This window comes from Natrix helvetica, assembly GCF_964273705.1.
Source record: "Natrix helvetica genome assembly, chromosome: 1".
In the NCBI taxonomy this organism is placed as follows: domain Eukaryota; kingdom Metazoa; phylum Chordata; class Lepidosauria; order Squamata; family Natricidae; genus Natrix; species Natrix helvetica.
Window position 1 is genome coordinate 192,560,645 of NC_138548.1, and position 21,066 is coordinate 192,581,710.

The 21,066-nt window shown below is 42.6% G+C and overlaps 1 protein-coding gene across 2 annotated transcripts in view; it reads left to right on the forward strand.

The window, feature by feature from the left end:
• The first annotated feature begins 6,777 nt into the window (after positions 1-6,777).
• Positions 6,778-21,066, forward strand: part of SLC44A2 (solute carrier family 44 member 2 (CTL2 blood group)) — a 106,359-nt gene continuing 92,070 nt past the window's right edge. For both annotated transcript variants that reach the window (XM_081947129.1, XM_081947132.1), the window contains exon 1: positions 6,778-6,876. In XM_081947129.1, coding sequence (XP_081803255.1) covers positions 6,822-6,876 — 55 coding nt within the window. In that variant the 5' untranslated portion in view covers positions 6,778-6,821. The remainder of the gene's footprint in view (positions 6,877-21,066) is intronic.

Below are 21,066 nucleotides of genomic sequence, written 5' to 3' on the forward strand. Positions count from 1 at the left end.
GAGAAAACCCCAGTTTGACAGTAAGAAGGAAGAAATTTTCCACCCCATCATATCTCAACAAGGACATCCTAACGATTAATGATGGCGCAGCCTGGAAGGGATCCAAACTGTACATCCCTGCAGAGATGAGATTGCAAGTGCTACAGCGGAGTCATGATGCGAAACTAGGAGGTCATTTCGGATTCCTGAAAACTCTCCACCTCGCTAGACATCAATTTTGGTGGCCAAAGATGAGGTCGGAGGTGGAAGATTATGTAAAAAGCTGTGCTACTTGTGCAACAATGAAAACCCGTCCGGGAAAGCCCCCTGGACTACTACAACAAGTGGCCAACCCTAGCCGACCATGGGAAGAGATAGCAATGGACTTCATCGTCGAACTTCCAGATAGCAGTGGTAATAAAGTAATCTGGACAGTTATTGATTTGTTTTCCAAGCAAGCACACTTTATCGCTTGTTCAAGCCTACCATCTGCAAAGAAATTAGCGAAAATGTTTGTGAAACACATTTATCGCCTACATGGGGTTCCAAAAAGGATCATTTCAGATCGCGGAGTTCAATTCACCGCCAAGTTCTGGAGAGAATTCCTAAAATTGATCGGGTCCACGCAGGGACTCAGCTCAGCATTTCATCCCAGCACAAATGGGGCAGCAGAGAGAGCCAATGCGATGGTGGAACAGTACATCCGGTGTTATGTGGACTATCAGCAAGACAATTGGTCGGACTTGCTACCCTTCGCTGAAGTAGCATATAATAATGTGGTTCACAGCAGTACAGGATTAACTCCTTTCCAGATTACCAGTGGCATGGAATTCGTTCCCATGCCTGAACTACCTAAGGAACCTCCCTCCTCCATGTCCTTGAATGAATGGCTGGAGGCACTAAAGAAGGCATGGGAGAATACGAAAAAGGCGCTAACAGATGCGGCAGAAGCCTACAAGAAGCAAGCTGATAAACATCGTTCCCTACAACCCCCCTTTCGAGTGGGGGACAAAGTTTTTTGTCTACTAAATACATAAGATTAAAGATGCCTAGTAAGAAATTAGGTCCAAAATTTCTAGGTCCTTTCCCAATAGAAAAGATAATTAACCCAGTTACAGTTCGACTCAGCCTACCCAGACTCTTAGGGAAAATTTACCCGGTATTCCATTGTAGCTTATTGAAGCCGGTAAGGGGGTCTAGCACGAGACCATCCACCCAAACTCCACCTCCTCCCGTAGTGGTAGAAGGGGAAACACATTATGAATGAGGTGAAAAAAATATTAGATTCCAGGCTGTATAGAGGTCGATTACAATATTTAGTGCATTGGAAGGGATACCCTTTGTCAGAAGCTACGTGGGTGAAAAGTTGGGATCTGAAAGCAGATAAATTAGTGAAACAATTCCATGAGAAGTTCCCTGATAAGCCAAAGGGTCCCCCTGGGGGAGGAAGAGGTGGTTAAATTTTAATAGGTTAACTTTTATGTTATTCTCTTTGCAGGAAACGTTTTTCTTTTGAGGAGGGGCCGCCTGTCAGGCCTGTAGTTATATTCTTTTTAGGATCTTTGGCCTGCCACACTTTCTTATAATTTTCTATGCTGTTTCATTAGTGTAGTAGTTGGGAGGGGGGAATAGAAAGGAGTAGGATTGTGGAATGTATTGTTATGGATTTCTTAGAAGCTCAAGGTCGTCTTTTGTCTCCGTACCTCGACACCTGGCCGGAAGAAGAGGGGTGTACATGCCAGTGTGGAAGATGAAGATTGGACCATGTGATGAATTATGGGGTGTGGGGTTAGATGATGAACTTTTAACTGGGTGAACTCACAGGATGTACGTTAGAGTTGAAATTTAACAGCATAATGCCAAAATGTCTGTCTTATTAAATTGGAGTTTTAAGGATAACTTTGCCTTGGACAATTATTTAATTCTGCATGATATTTGGAACGCTGACACTTGAATTAGGTAATGGGGAAGATTGTACTCTGCGAGGTGAGTAGAGATTTTTTTTTCCTTTTGGGAAGAATAGGGGAGTGTTGCCTTGTGTGTGCATATATGAGACGAAGGAAATTCCTACTAGAGGTTTGCCTTTGACTGGAGTGAGGAGATCCAATCTTCGGTTTTTCCAATCTGCCAGAGCGGATAGCCCACAGAGACACATTAAAGCAGGGGTGTCCAAACTTTTTTCAAAGAGGGCCAGATTGGATGAAGTGAACATGCTGGAGGGCCGAACATTTTTCCGAACATTCTTTGAACAATTACAATTAAATGCAAATGAATTATTTTATGCCAAGTTAATTGCAAATGGCATACTTTTCATTTCATAATATTAAGATCAACTGACAGCTGAGTTTTCACAATGTATTTTAAATAAATTTTAAAAAAACTTACCTGCACTAATGTGAAGGGTGAAATTGAAATCTGTACTGCAGGAAATAGGCTCGGTCTGGTACAAAGGCAGTGGTTTTGATGTGCAAAATGTCACACAGATGAGAGTCACTTAGTCTTGTCCTCAAACGGTTGTTGTTAAAGTTCATAGCAGAGAATGTCTTCTCACACAAATATGTTGAGCCAAACAAGCTCAGCATTTTCTTAGCCAATGTCCGAATCTCCTGAAACCTGCCCTTATCCAGTTGGCGGTAAAAGTTCACAAGAGAGAGCTGTTGGTGATGACTGTGTAACTCGCTGTCACAATGCAGCTCAATGAGCTCAAGCTGCAGCTGATCTGGAGCATCATCGGGGTCAACAGAGAATGGAGAGGAGAAAAGGCTGATCTCCTTTTCAATAGCTGCAAAATCTTGAAAGCGCCGTTTAAACTCTCCAGCCAGAAATGCGATGTCTGATTGAGGGCGGCGTGTTGTGAGCGACAGAGGGCGGTGACATCAGGATCGGGCTTCTGATGCGGCCCCCTCACCGCCCTCCCTCCTGTGGCAGACAGTCTTCTGTCACTTCTAACGCGCCGCCCTCAAGCAGAAGATGTAAATACGGCCCTCCCACAGCCCTCCCTTCTGATTGAGGGCGGCACGTTGTGAGCGACAGAGGGCGGTGACGTCAAGATCGGGCTTCCGATGCGGCCCTCTCACCGCCCTCCCTCCTGTGGCAGACAGTCTTCTGCTTGCCGCCCTCAATCAGAAGGGAGGGCCGTGGGAGGGCCGCATTTACACAGAGCAGGGAGGGCTGTTAGAGGGCCGTATTAAACCGCCCCCCGGGCCGCAAATGGCCTGCGGGCCGGACTTTGGACATGCCTGCGTTAAAGGCTGTTGCAGCAATGGGCAACCATACTGGCAGCCTGTTTGGAACAAGTAACCTTGTAAGAAAAACAGAGCTGTGTTTGCCTCTGGACTGCCTGCTAGTCCATTGGGACACAGTAAAACCTATTGCAAAACCTATTGTCCTTACAAAAAGGAAGCTAAAAACACCTCTGCACATCTATCTGGCCAACCTACTCTATTGGTCCTAAGGTAGGAATCTGGCCTCCAGAAGGCAGTTTTTATTTAGATTTTGTCAACAAATTTGCTGATTTTCTGGCTACCATCAGACAAACTGAAGAGGAGCTCTACCTGAGTTTCTTCTCCAATCTCCTTTAATTCTCCTTTATTTAAAGGGAACTATGAATTTGGGTCTTCAAATGCAGGTCTCTGAAGAATTAAAATTGAAATGCTATGTTGATAGTGATTATGCAAATGAAGTAAAAACCAGAAAGTCCAATTCTGGGATTGTGGTAATGTTTAAATGGGCTGTAATTGGTTGGGAAATCCAGGAAACAAACAACTGTAGTAATTTCTATCGAAAAGGCATAATTTATTGCTCTATCTGAACTCTGTTCGGAGGTAACCTGGTATGTACAGCTGTTCCAGGATTTAAATGTAAAGGTAAATGAAGCTGTAACAGTGTATGATGATAATGCTGCCTCCATTAAAATGGCAACAGGTGACAGAGTAAAGAATAGAATCGTGGGACCTCTCTGCCGGCATGCGAGCCGTCACCCCACCGCACATGTGTGCAGGCCTCCCACCAGCCAGCTGATTTTGGGGTCTCTGCAGTATGTTGTTTAATCAAAATGCAGTTAAAACATTATACAAGCCATCGAGAATATAACTATATACATCCAAGGAATAAAGCTGCATACAAGGCAGATATAACACCTGTAACAGCGTAGACATGCACGAGGGGGCAGGGGGAGCACTGGGGGGCATGCCCCCCAAGCCCCCTCACGCCCCTTTTTTGGTCCCAGGAGGCTTCAGGCCCAAAATGGAGCACGGAGTCGCATGTGCAAACATGGGGGGAGCATGTGGGGGTCACACATGCATGTGCAGGGAGCGGGGCATGCCAGGGGGGTTGCACATGCATTGTATTATAGGTGTGGGTATGCAGGTGCATGCTGTCGGGCACACACACACACACTTTCAGCATGTGAGGACAAAAAGGTCAGCCATCACTGGAATAGAAGCAATCATGTGGCCATTAAATATTGTGTCAGGGACGTCATGAAGTATAAATTAATTAGCTTGATTCACTGTGCGTCAGAAGACAATCTGGCAGACATAATTACCAAGCCATTGGGTGAAGTGCACCATGGGAGGAATATTAAGTTAATTGGATGTTTGTCTATTCCAATCAAGAAGGGAGGATTGTCAGAATAATCATGAATTGGAATAGGACAGTAATGGCTAACCTTTTTTGGCTCTCATGCCAAAAGTAGGGGGAGTGCAGGGGGCTTGTGCGTGGGCATGCCACACCCATAATGCTATATGCGCAACCCCAGCACGCATGCATGTGCAACCCCTTGCTGCATGCATGCATGTGCAACCACAGCAGAACACCCCCCTCCCCACTTTTGGTGCATTTTTTTCACCTTCCCCAGGCTCCAGAGGCTTTCTAGGACACTAGGAAGGACAAAAACAGCCCTCTGGTCCCTCCTGGACCTATGTATTGTAACGGCTTGGGTGGTGGGTGGTGTTCGTTTGTTGGCTAGGGCTGGTTTCCAGATGTTTGGTAGGTGGGAGGTATCATCACGTTTATTCATGTTGTGGGGGTGTTTCTCTATTTCGATGGCTTCCATAATTATTCTCTTGTTGAGGTGTTCTGTTTTGGAGATTAACCTGGCTCCTTCAAAGTTGATTTTGTTTTCCCCTCCCACCAAGATTTACAGAAAGACGGCAGCTCCGATCCCATTTTAAGCCCAAGCCTGAAGATGGCAAGTGAGAAAAGACCCAGCATATATATATCTGGATTTGATTTCTGCAACAAACTCTGACAAATACAAAGTCAGGTTCTAGGGTTGAGCAAAAGGTGAAGTGCTTAGGGGTTATGTTGACAAATACAAATATAAAACTGTTCCAAAATAACTATGTCCCTCTTTGGTGGGATTAATATCCACAGGATTTACAAAGATTGTAAGTACTTTTGTTTACTCATGGAGACCACTTCTGAATTTCGTGTTTGATGTGGAGAAGACTGAAACTCTTGACTTTGGGTTTTACTGATTAGACTGATAGATCTCTATAGAAATGGCTTGTTCATATTATTATGAAAAACCAAAAAGTTGTGATTTGATGTTAATGCCTTATTTTACTGTAACAGAGCTTCTTTTCTTACCTTTCCTCACCTTTCCTTCTCCTTTTCTATTGCTTTCCTATTTACTTTGTATTTTGTATTTTACATTACTATATAACTCAATAAAAATGTTAATGACAAAAACATGAAAACATTCAGCTGAATGTTTAATATCATGTTCAACAGCCCAGAAACACCTATTGGAAGAAATGTCCTTCTGGGTTCATCTCCAAGTGGGGAAAAAGACACTGGAAACATGGAGGCTGCTTAGAAAGATGTTTTAATGGTGGATAGGACCACATGACTTGAGTCCTGAACAGAAAAGGTGAACACATGCTTGAAAGAAAAGAGGAAAGAGGAAGGGGCTTGCTGGGTTTTTTATACTCTGTTTGGCCCCACCTCTCTGTTTCCTGTTCCCGTGTAAGAAATGTATACTGATTGGTTGTCAGATTCCCATCGAGCCATGCAGGGGCAAATCTCTAGGCTGTTTTCAGTCCACATTTGGTTGAGCATTGCTTCTTCTCAGGTGCCCTGTGGTGAGATGGGTAAAGAGCTAATACTATCATGCCTTAATCCCCTCACTCTGGAGCTGATGGGGAGGTTCTTTGTCATGTAGAATAGACTGACTCAGATTTTTTAAAATGGCCCATTAACAAAGGTGAGGGCTATTTAGAGTGAGTCTGTTTCCTGCTTTAAAATATGTTTCCACATTTCATATCCGGGGAAATATAATATTCCGCCTTTTCAATATTTCCCAGGATATTTCATTTTTCTAGGAGGGGGTTGGGTGCTAACTTCCTACAACACTAAAAAGTCTAATAGCAGAGATGGGCTTTTGCTAGTATAAGACACCCACTAAACATTCCTAATATGTAGATTTCCCTTAAAAATTTACATTGATTTTATATTGGAAACATTTATAAAGTAGTTATGGAAAAAGTATTTTAAAGGAAGTTTCACAACTAAAATAACTTTCTGCCCTTTTCTCTCTGCGGTTTCTCTCTTTTAATGTTTGGGCGGAATTTATCCAGCATTCTATTGATGCCTATTTGTGTAGCTGTTTGCCGCGCCGGAGAAATAGGAGCAATGCGCGATTCAGTCATCTGTAGTCGCGCCCACCCGGCTTGGGCTACTGGCCGAGTAGCAGCGGAAGACCATCGCGAGGGCGCTATCCAGGCTACGGATTCGTGCACTTCTTTCTTACCCCTTCCTGCCTACTCGCAATCCCTCGGGGGCCGCGCCTCAGAGACGCTTCTGCATTGCCTTACAGCAAGCTACGTTTGAATTCCGCAATGATGAACGGCGATCCCAGCAACAAGGAACCTGCTGATGCAGACAGACCTCACGGTAAAGGCACTTGCTGCTTCCAAGGCGCAGGCTGAGAGAGAAGCGCCCTTGCCGCTGGAGATCTGGCCCCTTGGAAAGCGTCCTCCGAGGCGGCGGCACTAGGATGGTGGGCCAGCAGCCGAGGTGGGCCGCGGCTTTTTTTTTTTTTTTGCCTGGAGCCTTTGGGTGTCCTGCCGTGGTCCCGCCGTAAAGGCGCCGACGCGGCCGATTTGCTGTTGCTTTCCCGGGCGGCAACTGTTGAGAGAAGAACGAAGGGAGGAGGACATGATCTACGGAAAGAGCCCCTTTTAAGCCCGGCCGAGCAAATGAAAGGGGTTCTTTCCTTTTTGAGGTTTTGGGCAGCTAGCCTTTCAGCTGATCGAGACTAGGGTTGGTCCCCATCAGCATCAAGCCGGCGTTGCCGCCCATCAGACTGGAGGGCTTGCTAGCCATGGATTCGTCCCCAGCCCTCTTCACTTTGCTGTAAAGCAGAAAGGGAAAGTCTCTTGTTCCCCAGTTTCAGGCTCCAGGTTGTACATTCAAGACATGGATCAGATTGCTCTACTTAGGGTTCTTTATTCGTTCTTTTTCAGCGCATCTCTAGGTTGATTGTGAGGTAATTCTGATTTGTAACAAGAAATACTTGGCAGTTGTGTAGGTGTGTGTATTCGAGATCAGCAACAGTCCTCCCATCTAGTGAGTTGAGATGCTGCTGTACTGGATATAGTATCTTCCTTCTAGTCGTGATTACAGTTTAAAAAAAAACTCTGGCACAGCTTGCTTTGGGAGTCTATACCATGGTTTAATTCAAGAGACTGTATTGCACTAAATGTATTAGTCCTCCAGTTGTCTCTGCTGTTATTGACTAAGCGAACACCCTTCTAGAGTATGGATCAAAAAGAAGGGATAGCTAATGATAATAGCCATTTTCCTGGTTGAGATGGCTGTATCAGTATTGGAAGAAATATTGCTCTGGTTCAGTTCACAAACTGGGAGAAAGACACTGGAAACATGGAGGTCGATTAGAAAAATGGTTTAATGATGAAGCAGAACCACATGGGTTTGTGGTTCTGGGCAACTGACAAAATGGAGTTGAGAATGGGGTTTTTTATACCTTCTCTGGGCTTTGTATTTGAGCTTCCTGTTCCTGTGCAAGAAGTTAATTTTCTGGCGTGTGCATGTCCCCTGGGCAGCTTCTCTTCCTGGTTGCAGCTCAGACAAGCGCGCACATGTATGCAAAGCATGTGCACATGGGAGAAGTGCTCCCTTTCTGGCACCCAGTGCCTCCCGCCCATGTGCATGCTCCCTTTAGGTTCATCATCACTGCCTTATAGTGACACTCAGACATCCCTAAGGCAATATAAATTCTATTTTTATTCATCTTGTACCAGAACAGTTTTACTTGGATGACCCTTAAGACAATATTGTATAAGTCATTTATTTCATAATTAGAGGTCTCTGTACTAAATTCAGTTCTTGGGAGATATATATCCTTGTTTTCAAGCTGCCAACCTAAAAGTGGGGGGGAGGATTGTGGTTATAGCAACAGAATCAGTAGATTAGTCTGTGAAATAGAGTCAGGGGTGAATTCTTGCTGTTTTCTCAAAAGAGTGTGAATTGGAAAATTGTGTAAATGTAACCTAGGAAGAGATGTTGTTGACAGCTGCTTGCTTCTTATTTTAGAGCAAGAGAGAAGGTAAGCCAGGATTTACAGGCAGATTTATGGATTACTTACATAGCTCTTACATCTCAATGGCTGAGTAATATAGCCAGAAAAATGATGTTTTTTTTGTCTTCAGTTTGACTGCTAAAATCAAGAGCAGATCTGTGTGCAAAAGGATAGGGCGAAGAATGATCCAATATTGAAAGTAAATGCTAATCAGAACAAGCCCTCCTTCATCCTTTATCTCCCTACTTTTACTACTACTACCACTACTACTACTACTACTACTACTACTACTCTCATACACACAAACATACCTGTCTTTGGTAGGTAGGCCATATGTTTTTATGCATATTTATAGTTCAAATTCATAAGGGATCTAAAAAAACTTTTATAATAACTGCATTTTAAGTACAACTATTTAATACAATAATGCTAACAAATAAAACATAAAAAACTAAAACCAGAACAAGGTTAGCAGGCTGTAACCTGCTAATGTTTAGGACCCAACATGATAAAAATACAGAGACAGATATAAAAGGCTACTTCATGAAAATTATACCAAATTATACAATAAATTAGGATTTTAAAATGAATAGAAATCAACCAAGAAGTAAAATAAGAGCTAAGCCTACCAAATTGCAAAGAGGCACAGTTAATCCTGAATTTACAACAGTTCATTTAGTGAAGCATTCCTATGATCATATGATCAAAGTTCAGATGATTGGCAATTGGTTCATACTTATGACCGTTGCTGTGTCCCAAGTCACTTTTTGTGACCTTCTGACAAGCAGAGTCAATGGGGAAGCCAGGTTTACTTAACAACCATGTTACATGCTAACTTAGCAACTGCAGTGATTCACTTACCAACTGTGGTAAGAAAGGTCAAAAATGGGGCAAAACTCAATACATGTCTCACTTAACAAACAGAAATTTTGGGCTCAATTGTGGTCATAAGTTGAAGTCTACCTGTATTTAAAAAATGAACTAAAGGTTCAGATCTGCCTCTTTCTTTGTTTCACTGAGTTCTCTCCACCCCTTGTGTCACCTCCCTTTTTCCTTTCACAGGATGTGCTGCCTTTCCCCACCCCCACCCATGTGACCATGATGGCTCTAAGAGAACCTGCCTCCATTCCTCTTGCTTTTTCTCAAAGCACAAAATTGTTTTGAAGCAGTTGAAACTGGCCTCACCAGCTAAAATGAGGACCATTTGAAGTAGGGTTTCTGTGGTGCTCCAAGCAGCTCTTTTTTCTGATTGTTCAGTGAGAATACCTTTTGCAATATTGGAGAATATAAATGACACATGGTTCAATTTTCGGGTTCTTGATACTTTCTGAACCTGGAGGTTTTATTTGCTGATATTTCATTATCAAATAATATAGTCAGTACTCTGAAATAGGGAAGTGAGGTTTGATGGCTATTTAAGGAAAGCATATGTTTACTGGTAATTTAACATTATAGTGTAAGGATTTCAAAACCACAGGCTGGAGTTGAAAATGATACCAGTGTTTCACATCTTCATCCTTTTTTCTTAGAATGCCCTTTCTTGCTTCTTGGCATAGTATCTTTCCCTGGCAGGTTCTAATTCTATACACTCACACACCAAGAGACTTGTCTTCTTGGCCAACAAACATACATCCCTCGCTCATGCTGTCTGCATTCTCCTTGTTTCAGTTTTCTGTTTAAAGTTACCTCATTTCTGCATGTTTACTTCTTGAGACAAACGCTCCTGCACTGAATTCTAACTTTACCTTTTTTCCCTTTCTCTTTTTGCCTGCAGTAACAGTTTGTCTCTTCTTTCTCCTACTCCCTACTGTTTACACTATCCCATCTCCAAGGAGAGTACACTGTATCCCCTTATGTCTACAACCAAAGCAATGTTCTGATATAGAACATTGATACAGACCTTTTGCAACAAATTTCACCTCTGTCACAACCATGAAGTTGCATTACTTCTGGGTTTTTTTGTAAAAAGTTTTTTATTTTTTTATTTTCTTACATATACAGGTATAAATTCACAGTTATTATTCTTATTATATTTATCATATTTACGCATTTATTTCCCCATAGAAATATGTGCATTCGAGATTGCTTTGTTTACCATCCCATACACCTATTTTATGTTGTCACCACCCTACTTTTCCTTCCTTTCTCCCTCCCTCCCTCCCTTCTCTACTTTCTTCCTTCCTCCTCTCCTCTCCTCTCCTTTCCCTTTCCTTCTTCCCCTACCTCTCCCCTGCTCCTCTCTTTCTCTTCCTGCCCTCTCTCCTTCTCTTCCTATCCCTCCCAAGCTTCCTCTCCTTTCCTCTTTCTTCTTTCCCTCTCCTTTCCTCTCTTCTCTTCTCTTCTCCTCTCCTCTCCCTCTGCTATCTTCTTCGCGCATCCCATTGCCTTGCAAGTCGCTTGAACTTGCAAGGCAATGGGATGGCAGCGAGAGTAGCCTGTTTTTCGCCAACGATAGGACTTTTCAGTGGCCTGCGGCCAGCCACTGCAGAAAGTAAGCAACCAAAGAGGTGGGGGGGGGAGGAAATGGGGAAATGGGGGCAACTAGCAAAGGGAGGGCGGGGATAGATAGGGGAAAATCCTAAAAAAAATTGTACCTTTTCCTGTGGGCATGGCTAGGTGGGGGGTATGTGATTGAGTGGGCATGGGCGTGAGTGATGTCACATTGGCCATGCCCACTCAGTCACATGCCCCCCTAACATAGCCATGCCCATCAAACTAGTAGCTAAAATTTTGGAACCCCACCATTAGAGAGCTCGGTTAATTTGTTGCAGCAAAGCAATAAAGCTGTGGCACAAAACATTTTATGTCATCTACTAACTATCCAATGAAAGGTTTTGTGTGTGCATTACACACACTACTGGAGCTGAAATAAAGACTGGAATCAGACGGAAATGCAATCAAGAAAGATTGCTAAGAGTGCCAGAGCTTCCAAAAGTGCACCTGACCACTAGGTGGAAACAGAGCTATCAGTGTTAAGAATTGTGTGGATCCAGCCAATAGTGGTGTCTTTATCATTTAAGTGTGATTTGCTTCACAACTTATCAAATTTGGTACTCAAAACATTTTGATGTGAAAATATTGTCCCAGTACTCATCGTTTGTTTGGGACTCAACAAACAATGAGTACTGCTGCAAAAGAAAGTGGGGGACAGCTGCAGAGAGTGGATAGGAATTTGGCTTGGAAGTTTGTTCACATAAGAAAAGGGATAGATAGGAAATCCTTCCCAGCTGAAACAAAGGTTCATGTGGTAAGTCACATGGTTTGTTTGGTACTCATCCCTTTTAATACATCGTGCCCCCCAAAATCAGGGTGAATACCAAGGTACCATTGTGTTAATCTAGTTGAAACTCCAGGATGACAAACTCCAGCCTTTGTAATGAGAGTCTATTTCATTCTAATTATCCCACTCTGCCTCACTTCCTTCCTTTCATTTTGTTTTCAGGTTTTGCAAGAGAATTCAGGCAGGATGGAGAAGAGTAGAATCAGGAAGTAAAGTTTGCAGCAAGATGATTGTGGCAGACAATCTCATCTTAAGATAGAAATAGTGGTTATGTAATGAACCACCACTCACCACCAGTTTGAAACTACTAGAAAGAAAATGCAAGAACTGTTCTGGGAGAGCAGAGAATTTGCACAGAGGGTATTTCATAGTTTTTTATAGCTTTGTCCTAGTAGACAGCAAAATTCCTCATATCTAGCCATGCCAGGTGTGAGGGCCTTTAGCTGAGCTCAAGTCAAACAGACAAGATGGCTGTTCCAGGCTATGCATCCAGGAATTTCAACCATATAAGAGTAATCATATGGTGGAGTATTTGAAAAGGCTAACATTTTTTGTTGCTGAGCTGTGGGTGTACTATCTATGCCCTTCTTTTGAAAGGGATTTTACTTGTCCAATAATTTCAGAGAATAGCAGGATCATTGGAATTCTGTCCGCCTTCAAGTCTTTCCTCTTTTTACAAGTGACTTGAGTCTATAATAAGGCTCTTTTTATAAGAATCTTGCATCTGTAAAGTCTGTAAAATCAAATGGGATTCATCCTTGGGTATAACAGAGAACATACCTATCTTGATATACTAATAAGAGCTTTCAGTGAAGAGATTTACTTTATTTACACACAGTTACACACTTTCACTATTTCTGCTTGACAGTTGTGAAATGCTTCGACTATTCAACCTGCAGAATTCTTGACCTTTTGGTTCATTCTCCTTCATCTACAGTGATATTGCAAAGCTCACCCTGAGCCTTCCCTACCATAAGCAAAGAATATATGTATGTATGTATGTATGTATGTATGTATGTATGTGTGTTACAACCCCTGGTATGACTTATTTATCAGTACAAATACAACACACACACACACACATACATACACATACATACATACATACTTACATATATATATATATATATGTATATATATATATATATGCTGGTTTTGTTGTATTCGGGTCTTTTCCCGTGTAAGGTTGTTGGAAGCATGTGGGGATCAGGCTTTTGTCTCGGCTGTTGCGTAGGAATGTTAGGTCACAACCTTACACGGGAAAAGACCCGAATACATATATATACATATATATGTATATATATACATACACACACACACACACACACACACACACACACACACACACACACACAGAGCTTTATATGCACAGCTTTTACTTCTGGTATCCCAGTGTCATGAGATGACAAACATTGCATTAGTTTAACATGTTTGCATTAGTTTAACAGAATAACAGAGCTGGAAGGGACCTTGGAGTTCTTCCAGTCAAATCCCCTGCTTAGGCATGGGGACCCTACACCATTCTGGACAAATGGCTGTCCAATCTCTTCTTAAAAACCTCTAGTGATGGAGCACTCACAATTTGTGAAGGCAAGCCATTCCATTGATTAATTGTTCTCACTGTCAGGAAATTTCTCCTTGTTTTTAAGTTGAATCTCTCCTTGATTAGTTTCCGTCCATTACTTCTGCCTTCAGATACTTTGGAGAATAGGTTGATCCCCTCTTCTTTGTGGCAGCCCCTTAAATATTGGAAGACTGTTATGTCACCCCTAGTCTTCCTTTTCATTAGACTAGATATATCTAATTCCTGCAATCATTCTTGATATGCTTTAGCTTCGGTCTTCTAATCATTTTTATTGCTCTTCTCTGCACTCTTTCTAGAGTTTTGACATATTTTTAGTATCATGGTAATCAAAACTGGATGCAATATTCCAAGTGTGGGTCTTACCAAGGCATTAAAAAGTGTTATTAGCAGATTCAATGTGTTTGTCAATTGCTTGGCTTAGTTTAAACAAACTTTTGCTTTGGGGAGAAGTAAAGGAGAAATTGAAACACTTTTCTTCATCACCTGTAAATTGCCCTAGTAGCAGACTTATCAATTCCTATTTTTTAGAATTCATTTTTATTGAGGTTTATTATAACATAAAATATAATAAAAACAAATTTTTTAAAAAGAGGAAGGGGAAGTGTAGGGGAAAAAAAAGAAAAAAGGTGTTGACTTCCAACTCTTTCCAAGGCAATGCTAAGGATATTTAGAGCTTTAAATGTTTATGTTCCATTTAGTTATTACAAGCCAGGCACACAGTTATTCAATCTTTGAACTAAAATCCAAGTTTCTTTTTTTTTTTCAAGCATAAAACCCAGAAGCAATTTCCTAATACAAACAGGATCAAATAAAATGTCTTTTTTAAAAAAAGTTACATTGCAATCAATACTTCCGGTACAAACTGGTTCTGGGCTTCTCTGGGCTTCATCACCTGTCATTCCCCCTCTCTATTTCCCATCACATACACATAACCATAGTGTCCATTCTCTCCCCCCCCCCAAATCCCTCCAGCCTTTGATGGCAGGAACTAGCACTACCTGACACCGTATGAAAATTGTGACACTTGAAGGGATGCCATAAAGCAGGACAACACAAAATTAGGTCAGAAGGAAAATGCACCAGTTTAATGCTGCAGCTAGAACAGTTCAACATATAAATTAATTATGAACTGTACACATTCTTTTGAACAATTTACTGTCATTTTCTTTTTTATTTGATTTATATCCTATATTTCTTGCAGAAGCTCCAGATTGCATTTATACCATTTATTTTCTGTTCTCCTATATCAGTGATGGCGAACCTTTTTAGACTCCTGTGCCATGAGGGGGGAGCACAGGGGGGGTCGTGTGCAGGTGTGCTGCACCCATAATGCAATGCGCGACCCCCCCAGTGCGCATGCGTGCACAATGCGCGACCCCCCCATTTTACATTCTTTTTTTGCCCTCCCCAGGCTCTAGAGGCTTTATAGGAGCCTGGGGAGGGCGAAAAGAGCCTCCCCTGCCCCCCTGGAGGCCCTCTGGAGGCTTCAGGGACCATCGGGAGGCTTCCCTGAAGCCTTCGGAACGCTTAAAATGACCCAAACTTGGAGGGTCGTTTTAAGCGTTCCGAAGGTTTCAGGAACAGTCCGGACGGTCCCTGAAGCCTTCGGAGCACTCAAAAGGATCCTCCGAGCAAACCGGAAGTGAACTGGAAGTGAACTGGAAGTGAACCGGAAGCAAACCCTCTGAACAAACCGGAAGTGACTTCCTGTTTGCTCGGAGGGTCGTTTTAAGTGCTCCGAAGGTGTCAGGGACCGTCCGGACTGTCCCTGAAGTGACTTCCGGTTTGCTTGGAGGGTCGTTTTAAGCACTCCGAAGGCGTCAGGGAAGCTTCCGGATGGTCCCTGAAGCCTTCAGAACGCTTAAAACGACCCTCTGAGCAAACAGGAAGTCACTTCCGGTTTGTTCAGAGGGTCATTTTAAGCGTTCCGAAGGCTTCAGGGACCGTCCGGATGGTCCCTGGAGCCTCCGGAGGGCCTCGGGGGGTGTGGGGGAGGCTCTTTTCGCCCTCCCCAGGCTCCTATAAAGCTTCAAGAGCCTGGGGAGGGGGGAAAATGGCTTTTAAAAAAGATGAACTCAGCTGGCCAGCGCGCACATGCGCGCTGGCCAGCTGACAGGGCAGCACCTCGCGTGCCCTGACAAATGGCTCCGCGTGCCACCTGTGGCACACGTGCCATAGGTTCACCATCACTGTCCTCTATAATATCTAATCAAAGCAACTTATTAGGATGTCATCCCATTGGTAACACTGAAATGATGTAACCCCACCATGTAATAAAGAAGTTGGTTTTGAGTTTGATACTTGAATCTCATGGGTACTTATGAGACTGAATCTTTTCCAACTTCTATAGAAATTCTTCTCCACAAGTATCAGGCCTGCCTCCATTCAAATCTCAAGAAAGAAAACCCCTGATTCCATTGAAGTAGAGTAGAGGTACTTTTACTGAGTTTGAAATAATAGCAAGATCTGAGCCAAAAGGTGTGAAAGTTACATATTGAAAGTTTCCACAAATCCCTCCCCCCAGGGACCCAGTCTGAAATGAAATGAAATCAAAACTTTATTGTCAATGCACAACATGATACAATAAAATTGAATAAGCCTCCCTTGGTGCAGCCCCCCCCCCCGAAACACAAAATACATCTCAATAACTCAATCAATAAAAGAAAAAGAAATCCCTAAACCCAAATAAGTAATAACTAGCACACATTGCCATATACATATGTATAGTATTATATTACATCAGTATGAACATGTTGCACATTGCGCTGCCCCCCCTCCCAAGTCTTTCATATTAAATCTGTTTGTGGTGTTATGAATAGTGTCATGTGGGATACATCTTCAGGTATTTTCGTCCATCTGGAGTTCCAGTACAGTTGGCCTTGAATGGATGTAAACAACTCCATTCAGCAGCTCAGTAATTCATGAGAGCAAACCTCCCTTTTTATCCACATACACCATCTTCACACCAGGTCACTTCCCAAACCCCAATGCCATGCCCTCACCCCCTGTTACTATGGCAGCCGATAGCAAGCAAGCATCAAAGGGAAAACCCATGCTGGAGATCCAGCTGACAACAAACCTGTTCCAAAGCCTTGCAACTAGCAGAGAGCTCTAAGGAATGCCCCACTGCCCCAGGTTGAATATTGAAGTTTCATGTTACTTCTAGTTAAGACAAAGTTTACTTTGTTACTTGGTATGGATGCAGGGCCACATTCAGATTTAGACCAGTTCTTTCTTCACTTTCCCTACAGGAAAGTTCTGATCTAAAGATCAATCAGCATCAGTTTGTCAGACAGAATTTACGTGAGGCTCATCAGAGCCCACAGTTTTTTCTGTCTGTCTCGCTGAGGTACTTTTGGTCTCAGCAGGGGCTGCTTTAAAAGCATGTTTCTCCATTTCTCATTTAGGAAAATACAATAAATTACCTTTTAAAATATTTCCTAAAATATTGAGGAAAGCACATGCCCCAAAATTCTTCACAGCCATGGTTTTGCTTTGGTAAATAACTACTGTCTGCCCATTTCCAAGGGTTGCTTCTTTAACATGCCTTAGCTCTTAGTCTAGTGCATCCAGGGTTTGTGAGGCCAAATTGAGGCTAGCCAGTGTACAGTCCAGGATATTAATATTTTTGAAATTGTGCACAATGAGCTCTGGGACTCCTACTAATGAAACCACCAGTGCAACGTGCCTTACTGGGCAACTGGGCAGCATCATTTGTGAATCACAATCGGGGCTTGGGGTTTGGAGATCTTTTTTCTGCTAGCTCTTCAGTGAGGGAATTGCCTAAGGGGGCATGCCCCCTCCCCCATGGAATTGGCAGAGAGGTATGATTGCTTGGGCCTTAGTGGCACAGAGCAAGAAGCAGCCTAGGGGAAGCTTTGTGTGGACTTAGGTGAAAGGGATAGCCTCAGTCTGATTCTGAATGGTGTGTGTGTGTGTGTGTGTGTGTGTGTGTGTGTGTGTGTGTGTGTAGTTACTTCTACAAGACAGACAGTACAAACATCTTGGACAAATTCGCTTCCACTAGACAGACGTCCAAGGTGTTCAGGACTTGCTGTGGCAACCAGTCCCAAATGTCATACCTCCATGAATCCATTTAAGTAGTTACAATGTAAATGAAGCAAGAAAGGAAACCTTACAATGAATTTCCACCCTTCTCCCATAGTCTACAGTTGTCTTTTGGGGATTGAAGAGAGTCTTTACTCTTCACTGGTCCATCTCAGGGTCCTCTCTTTCAAGTCTGCTGGGTGGCATTAGGCTTGGCTTGGTGGTAAGGCTGGTCAGTCAGGCTTGGGAAGATCTGCTAAATTCTGGTTGCTGTAATGACTTTTTTGGTAGATGACTGGATGCAAACCCAATTCCCTGGTTCAAATGGATGGAGGGTCTCTTCTGGAGACAGCATCCACAGGTTGCAGAGTCGTCTGTACAAGGCTCAAAGACATGAGAACAGGGGCCTGTCCCCTCTTTGTGGGTGATCCTTCCAGGAAAGGCATTGTTGGAGGATAAGAGATGGAGAGGTGGATAGATACTGTAGCTTGCAGGCAAAGTTTGAAAAACATTAATGTTAACATTGCAGATATTAAATAGACAGATAAAACTACTTAACACTTATAGTAAATACAAGAATGAAACTTTTCATTTAAATGAACATAAAACATTCTCTCATAACCTTGGGTTGTTCTTAAAGGTACAGAGAGGGAAATGAATAAATTCTCTTCACCTTGTTTTGCTAGCCATGCAACCTAGGGTGAAGGTATTGTCAGCTCTGGTGGTCATCTTTAACTTTGGATATTCAGGGCTGCCACACTGGGTGAATGGGCATGCTGTGGGAAACGGGAGGGAGGATGGATGGTGACAGGGTGAGATGTATAGCCATAACAACATTCTTTTCCCTGGGAGTCAAGGACATTCAGCCTGCACCTGGAGAATCGTGACTGGGAAACAACTCCAGTTGGGATGGCGACCTGATTGGACCATGCGAGTGTGGGTGCAGGGGAAGGGACTTTGACTTTACTTCAGGTATAGGGAAAACCTAGGGTCTTTCAGATTCAGGTTTTTCCAGATGTGCCAATATGACATCTCTTAATAAAATTGAATTTTGAGGAAAATGCCTGCCTCAGAGTTTTACTTCTGTTGGAGATGTTTCTTGGAACCCTGACAGGTATTTTCCATTTCATTACTTAATTTAATATTATTTTTAACAATTTGATTTTTTTTCTAGGGATGAGACAATTAACAGTTGCAATTACCTTGAGGGCACACAAAGACTTTGACACACATATACATACAAGAAAAGAGAAAAGGAGAGGAAAGCAGAACTCTCAGAACCAGTTTGCTGAGCAGCCTGCTCTTGAAGTGGTGGCTGTGGCCAATGGGCTTGGCCTTGGGCTCTCACTCCATCTGCCTGGGATGCTCCATCTGCTCCATCTGCCCGGGAGATGGAGCTCAGGGAGGAAGGAAACGACCATCCAGGCGGTTGCGCCCAGCATTCCCACCAACCAGAACTATAAAGACAGTGTTCAGTTCTGGGTCAGCTGAACAAATGGTTGAATGAGTGGATGGATCTTTATAGGTTTCTGTGATTTTGAAGTTTGAACTGTTCTGGAGGTAGTGCTATGAATGGGCTTGTTTTTCTGAAAGGGTGTTGTTGTGGCCCAGCAGCAGCTGACTGAGCTTTTGGTGGACTCTGACAGCTCAGATCATTATGGGACTGCTCTGGAGGATGAGGAAGACTCTGGAGGGTATTTGGAGTCAGAGCAGGAACTAGAGAGGCCTGTTGGCCACCAGGTGGCCTCTGAGTCAGGGAGCAGTGAGGAGGAACTGAGGGAGGTTGTCCCTGATGTGCGTATGTGTAGAATTGATAGGAGAAAGGAACAGTTTGTGGAGAAGATGTCATAGAAGGAAGTAAGGATAGCTGGCTAAGGGTGTGGCCCCTCCCAAAGAGTTTATAGGTGGAGTGACGGGAAGGGAATCTTTGCAGGAAACAACAGTCCATTATACGAGCCTTTGAGAAAGCATTCTGTAAGTTTAATCTTGGGTTCTTGAAGATAACTTTCTAGGCTCCTAGCCAAGGGGTGGCTTTATCTATGTAATTAGTCATAGCAGACAGCCAAGCCTGTGTCTGCATCTTTATTGGAATCATGGGACAGAACAGGTGTTGAGCAATTTTTATTGTGGCTAATGGCTTTTGTCCTGTGTTGGATCTTGGGTGAGGGGCTTTCTGTCTTTAAGAGCATGTTTCTCCATTTCTCCTTTAGGAGAATAATATTTAGGAGAATAATAGTATAATATTCTGCCTTTTTAATATTTCACAAATATTTCATTCTTCTAGATAGAAGGAGGGTCTTCCCACATTTTCTTTTACCTAGAGAATGATAGCAATTTTTGATATTTTTTGTGTTTGCTAAACTATTATTCCCCCCAAAACAATAAAAATCTGCTAGTTTTGCTGATGCCACCAGCAAGTGAAGTACCTATGCAGTATATAGTGCTGCTCTCTCCTAGCTTTAACTTAGACTGTACCAGGGAATTACTTAAGTGTTTTGGCTGGTGGTGTGGTGTTACTCTAAGATGGGGTAGGATCAATAGGGCTTCATAATTCAAATAAATAAATAGTCATTTACTATTTCATCATCCCACTTCTTGGGATGCAGTATCCTTGTCTTAGCAAATCACTGAAAATGTATTTTGTTTATTTTAAACATTGCTTAACTTTTTCCCATTGAAGGAATATAATTTACAATGAAAGATTACAGCTTTCAGTTAAAATAATGTTTTCAATTAATATAAGAGGATAAAACAATAAAAAACACTAATTAGGATATTTTAATCCAAAAGATTGAAGAACAGGCTAGAGAATCAGTTGTCCTAGATCTGGTTAATCAATAAGAAGGAGCTATTTGAAGAGATTGTTTTTTTCTCAGTTCATTAGTGGCCAGTTCCTGGAGACTGCCTGGACAAGTACCTGCAGTTTTCTTGGCCAATTTTTCTGAAATGATTTGCTCTTTCCTCCTTCCTAGGGCTGAAAGAAAGTGGCTTTATCCTCAGTCCAAGTTGGCTTTATCCTTAGGCAGGACTAGATTCGGTTTCTTAGATTCCATTTCAAGAAATGGAATACTGTGCTTTCTGGAATTCCATTTCAACACAGAATAGTATTGCATGGATTCCATGAGCACAAATTCTCAGGTCAAAGGGGAGTACAAGACTGTTGGGAATTTCTCAGAAATATAACAGCACATCATTCCAATAAGAAGTAAAAACGGGAGGTAGTTTAGGAAGTCACTTTAGATCCATAGAGGGCTTTTGTTTGCAAAAAGGACATGTTTAAAAAATGGAAGGTGGGTGCAACCACCCAGGAATCATATAAGCAGGTATATAATATCTGTAGGCAGGGGTGTCAAACTGGTGGCCTGCAGGCCGGATACATCATGTGCAGGCCATGCCTCCCCCAGCTCCATGAATGGGAAAAATGTCATGAAACATCACATGATGACAACATGATGTGGCAAGTTAAGCATAAATGAAAAGCTATAAGCAATGAAAAAGAATTTTTAAAATTATGTCAATAGTACAAAAAGGAGGCCTCTCTGGAGAAAAATGGCAGGTTGGTAAATTTATGGATGGATTTATTCAAATCTGATTGGTGTTTCTTAGCCATGTTTACAAATGCTTTTCAAC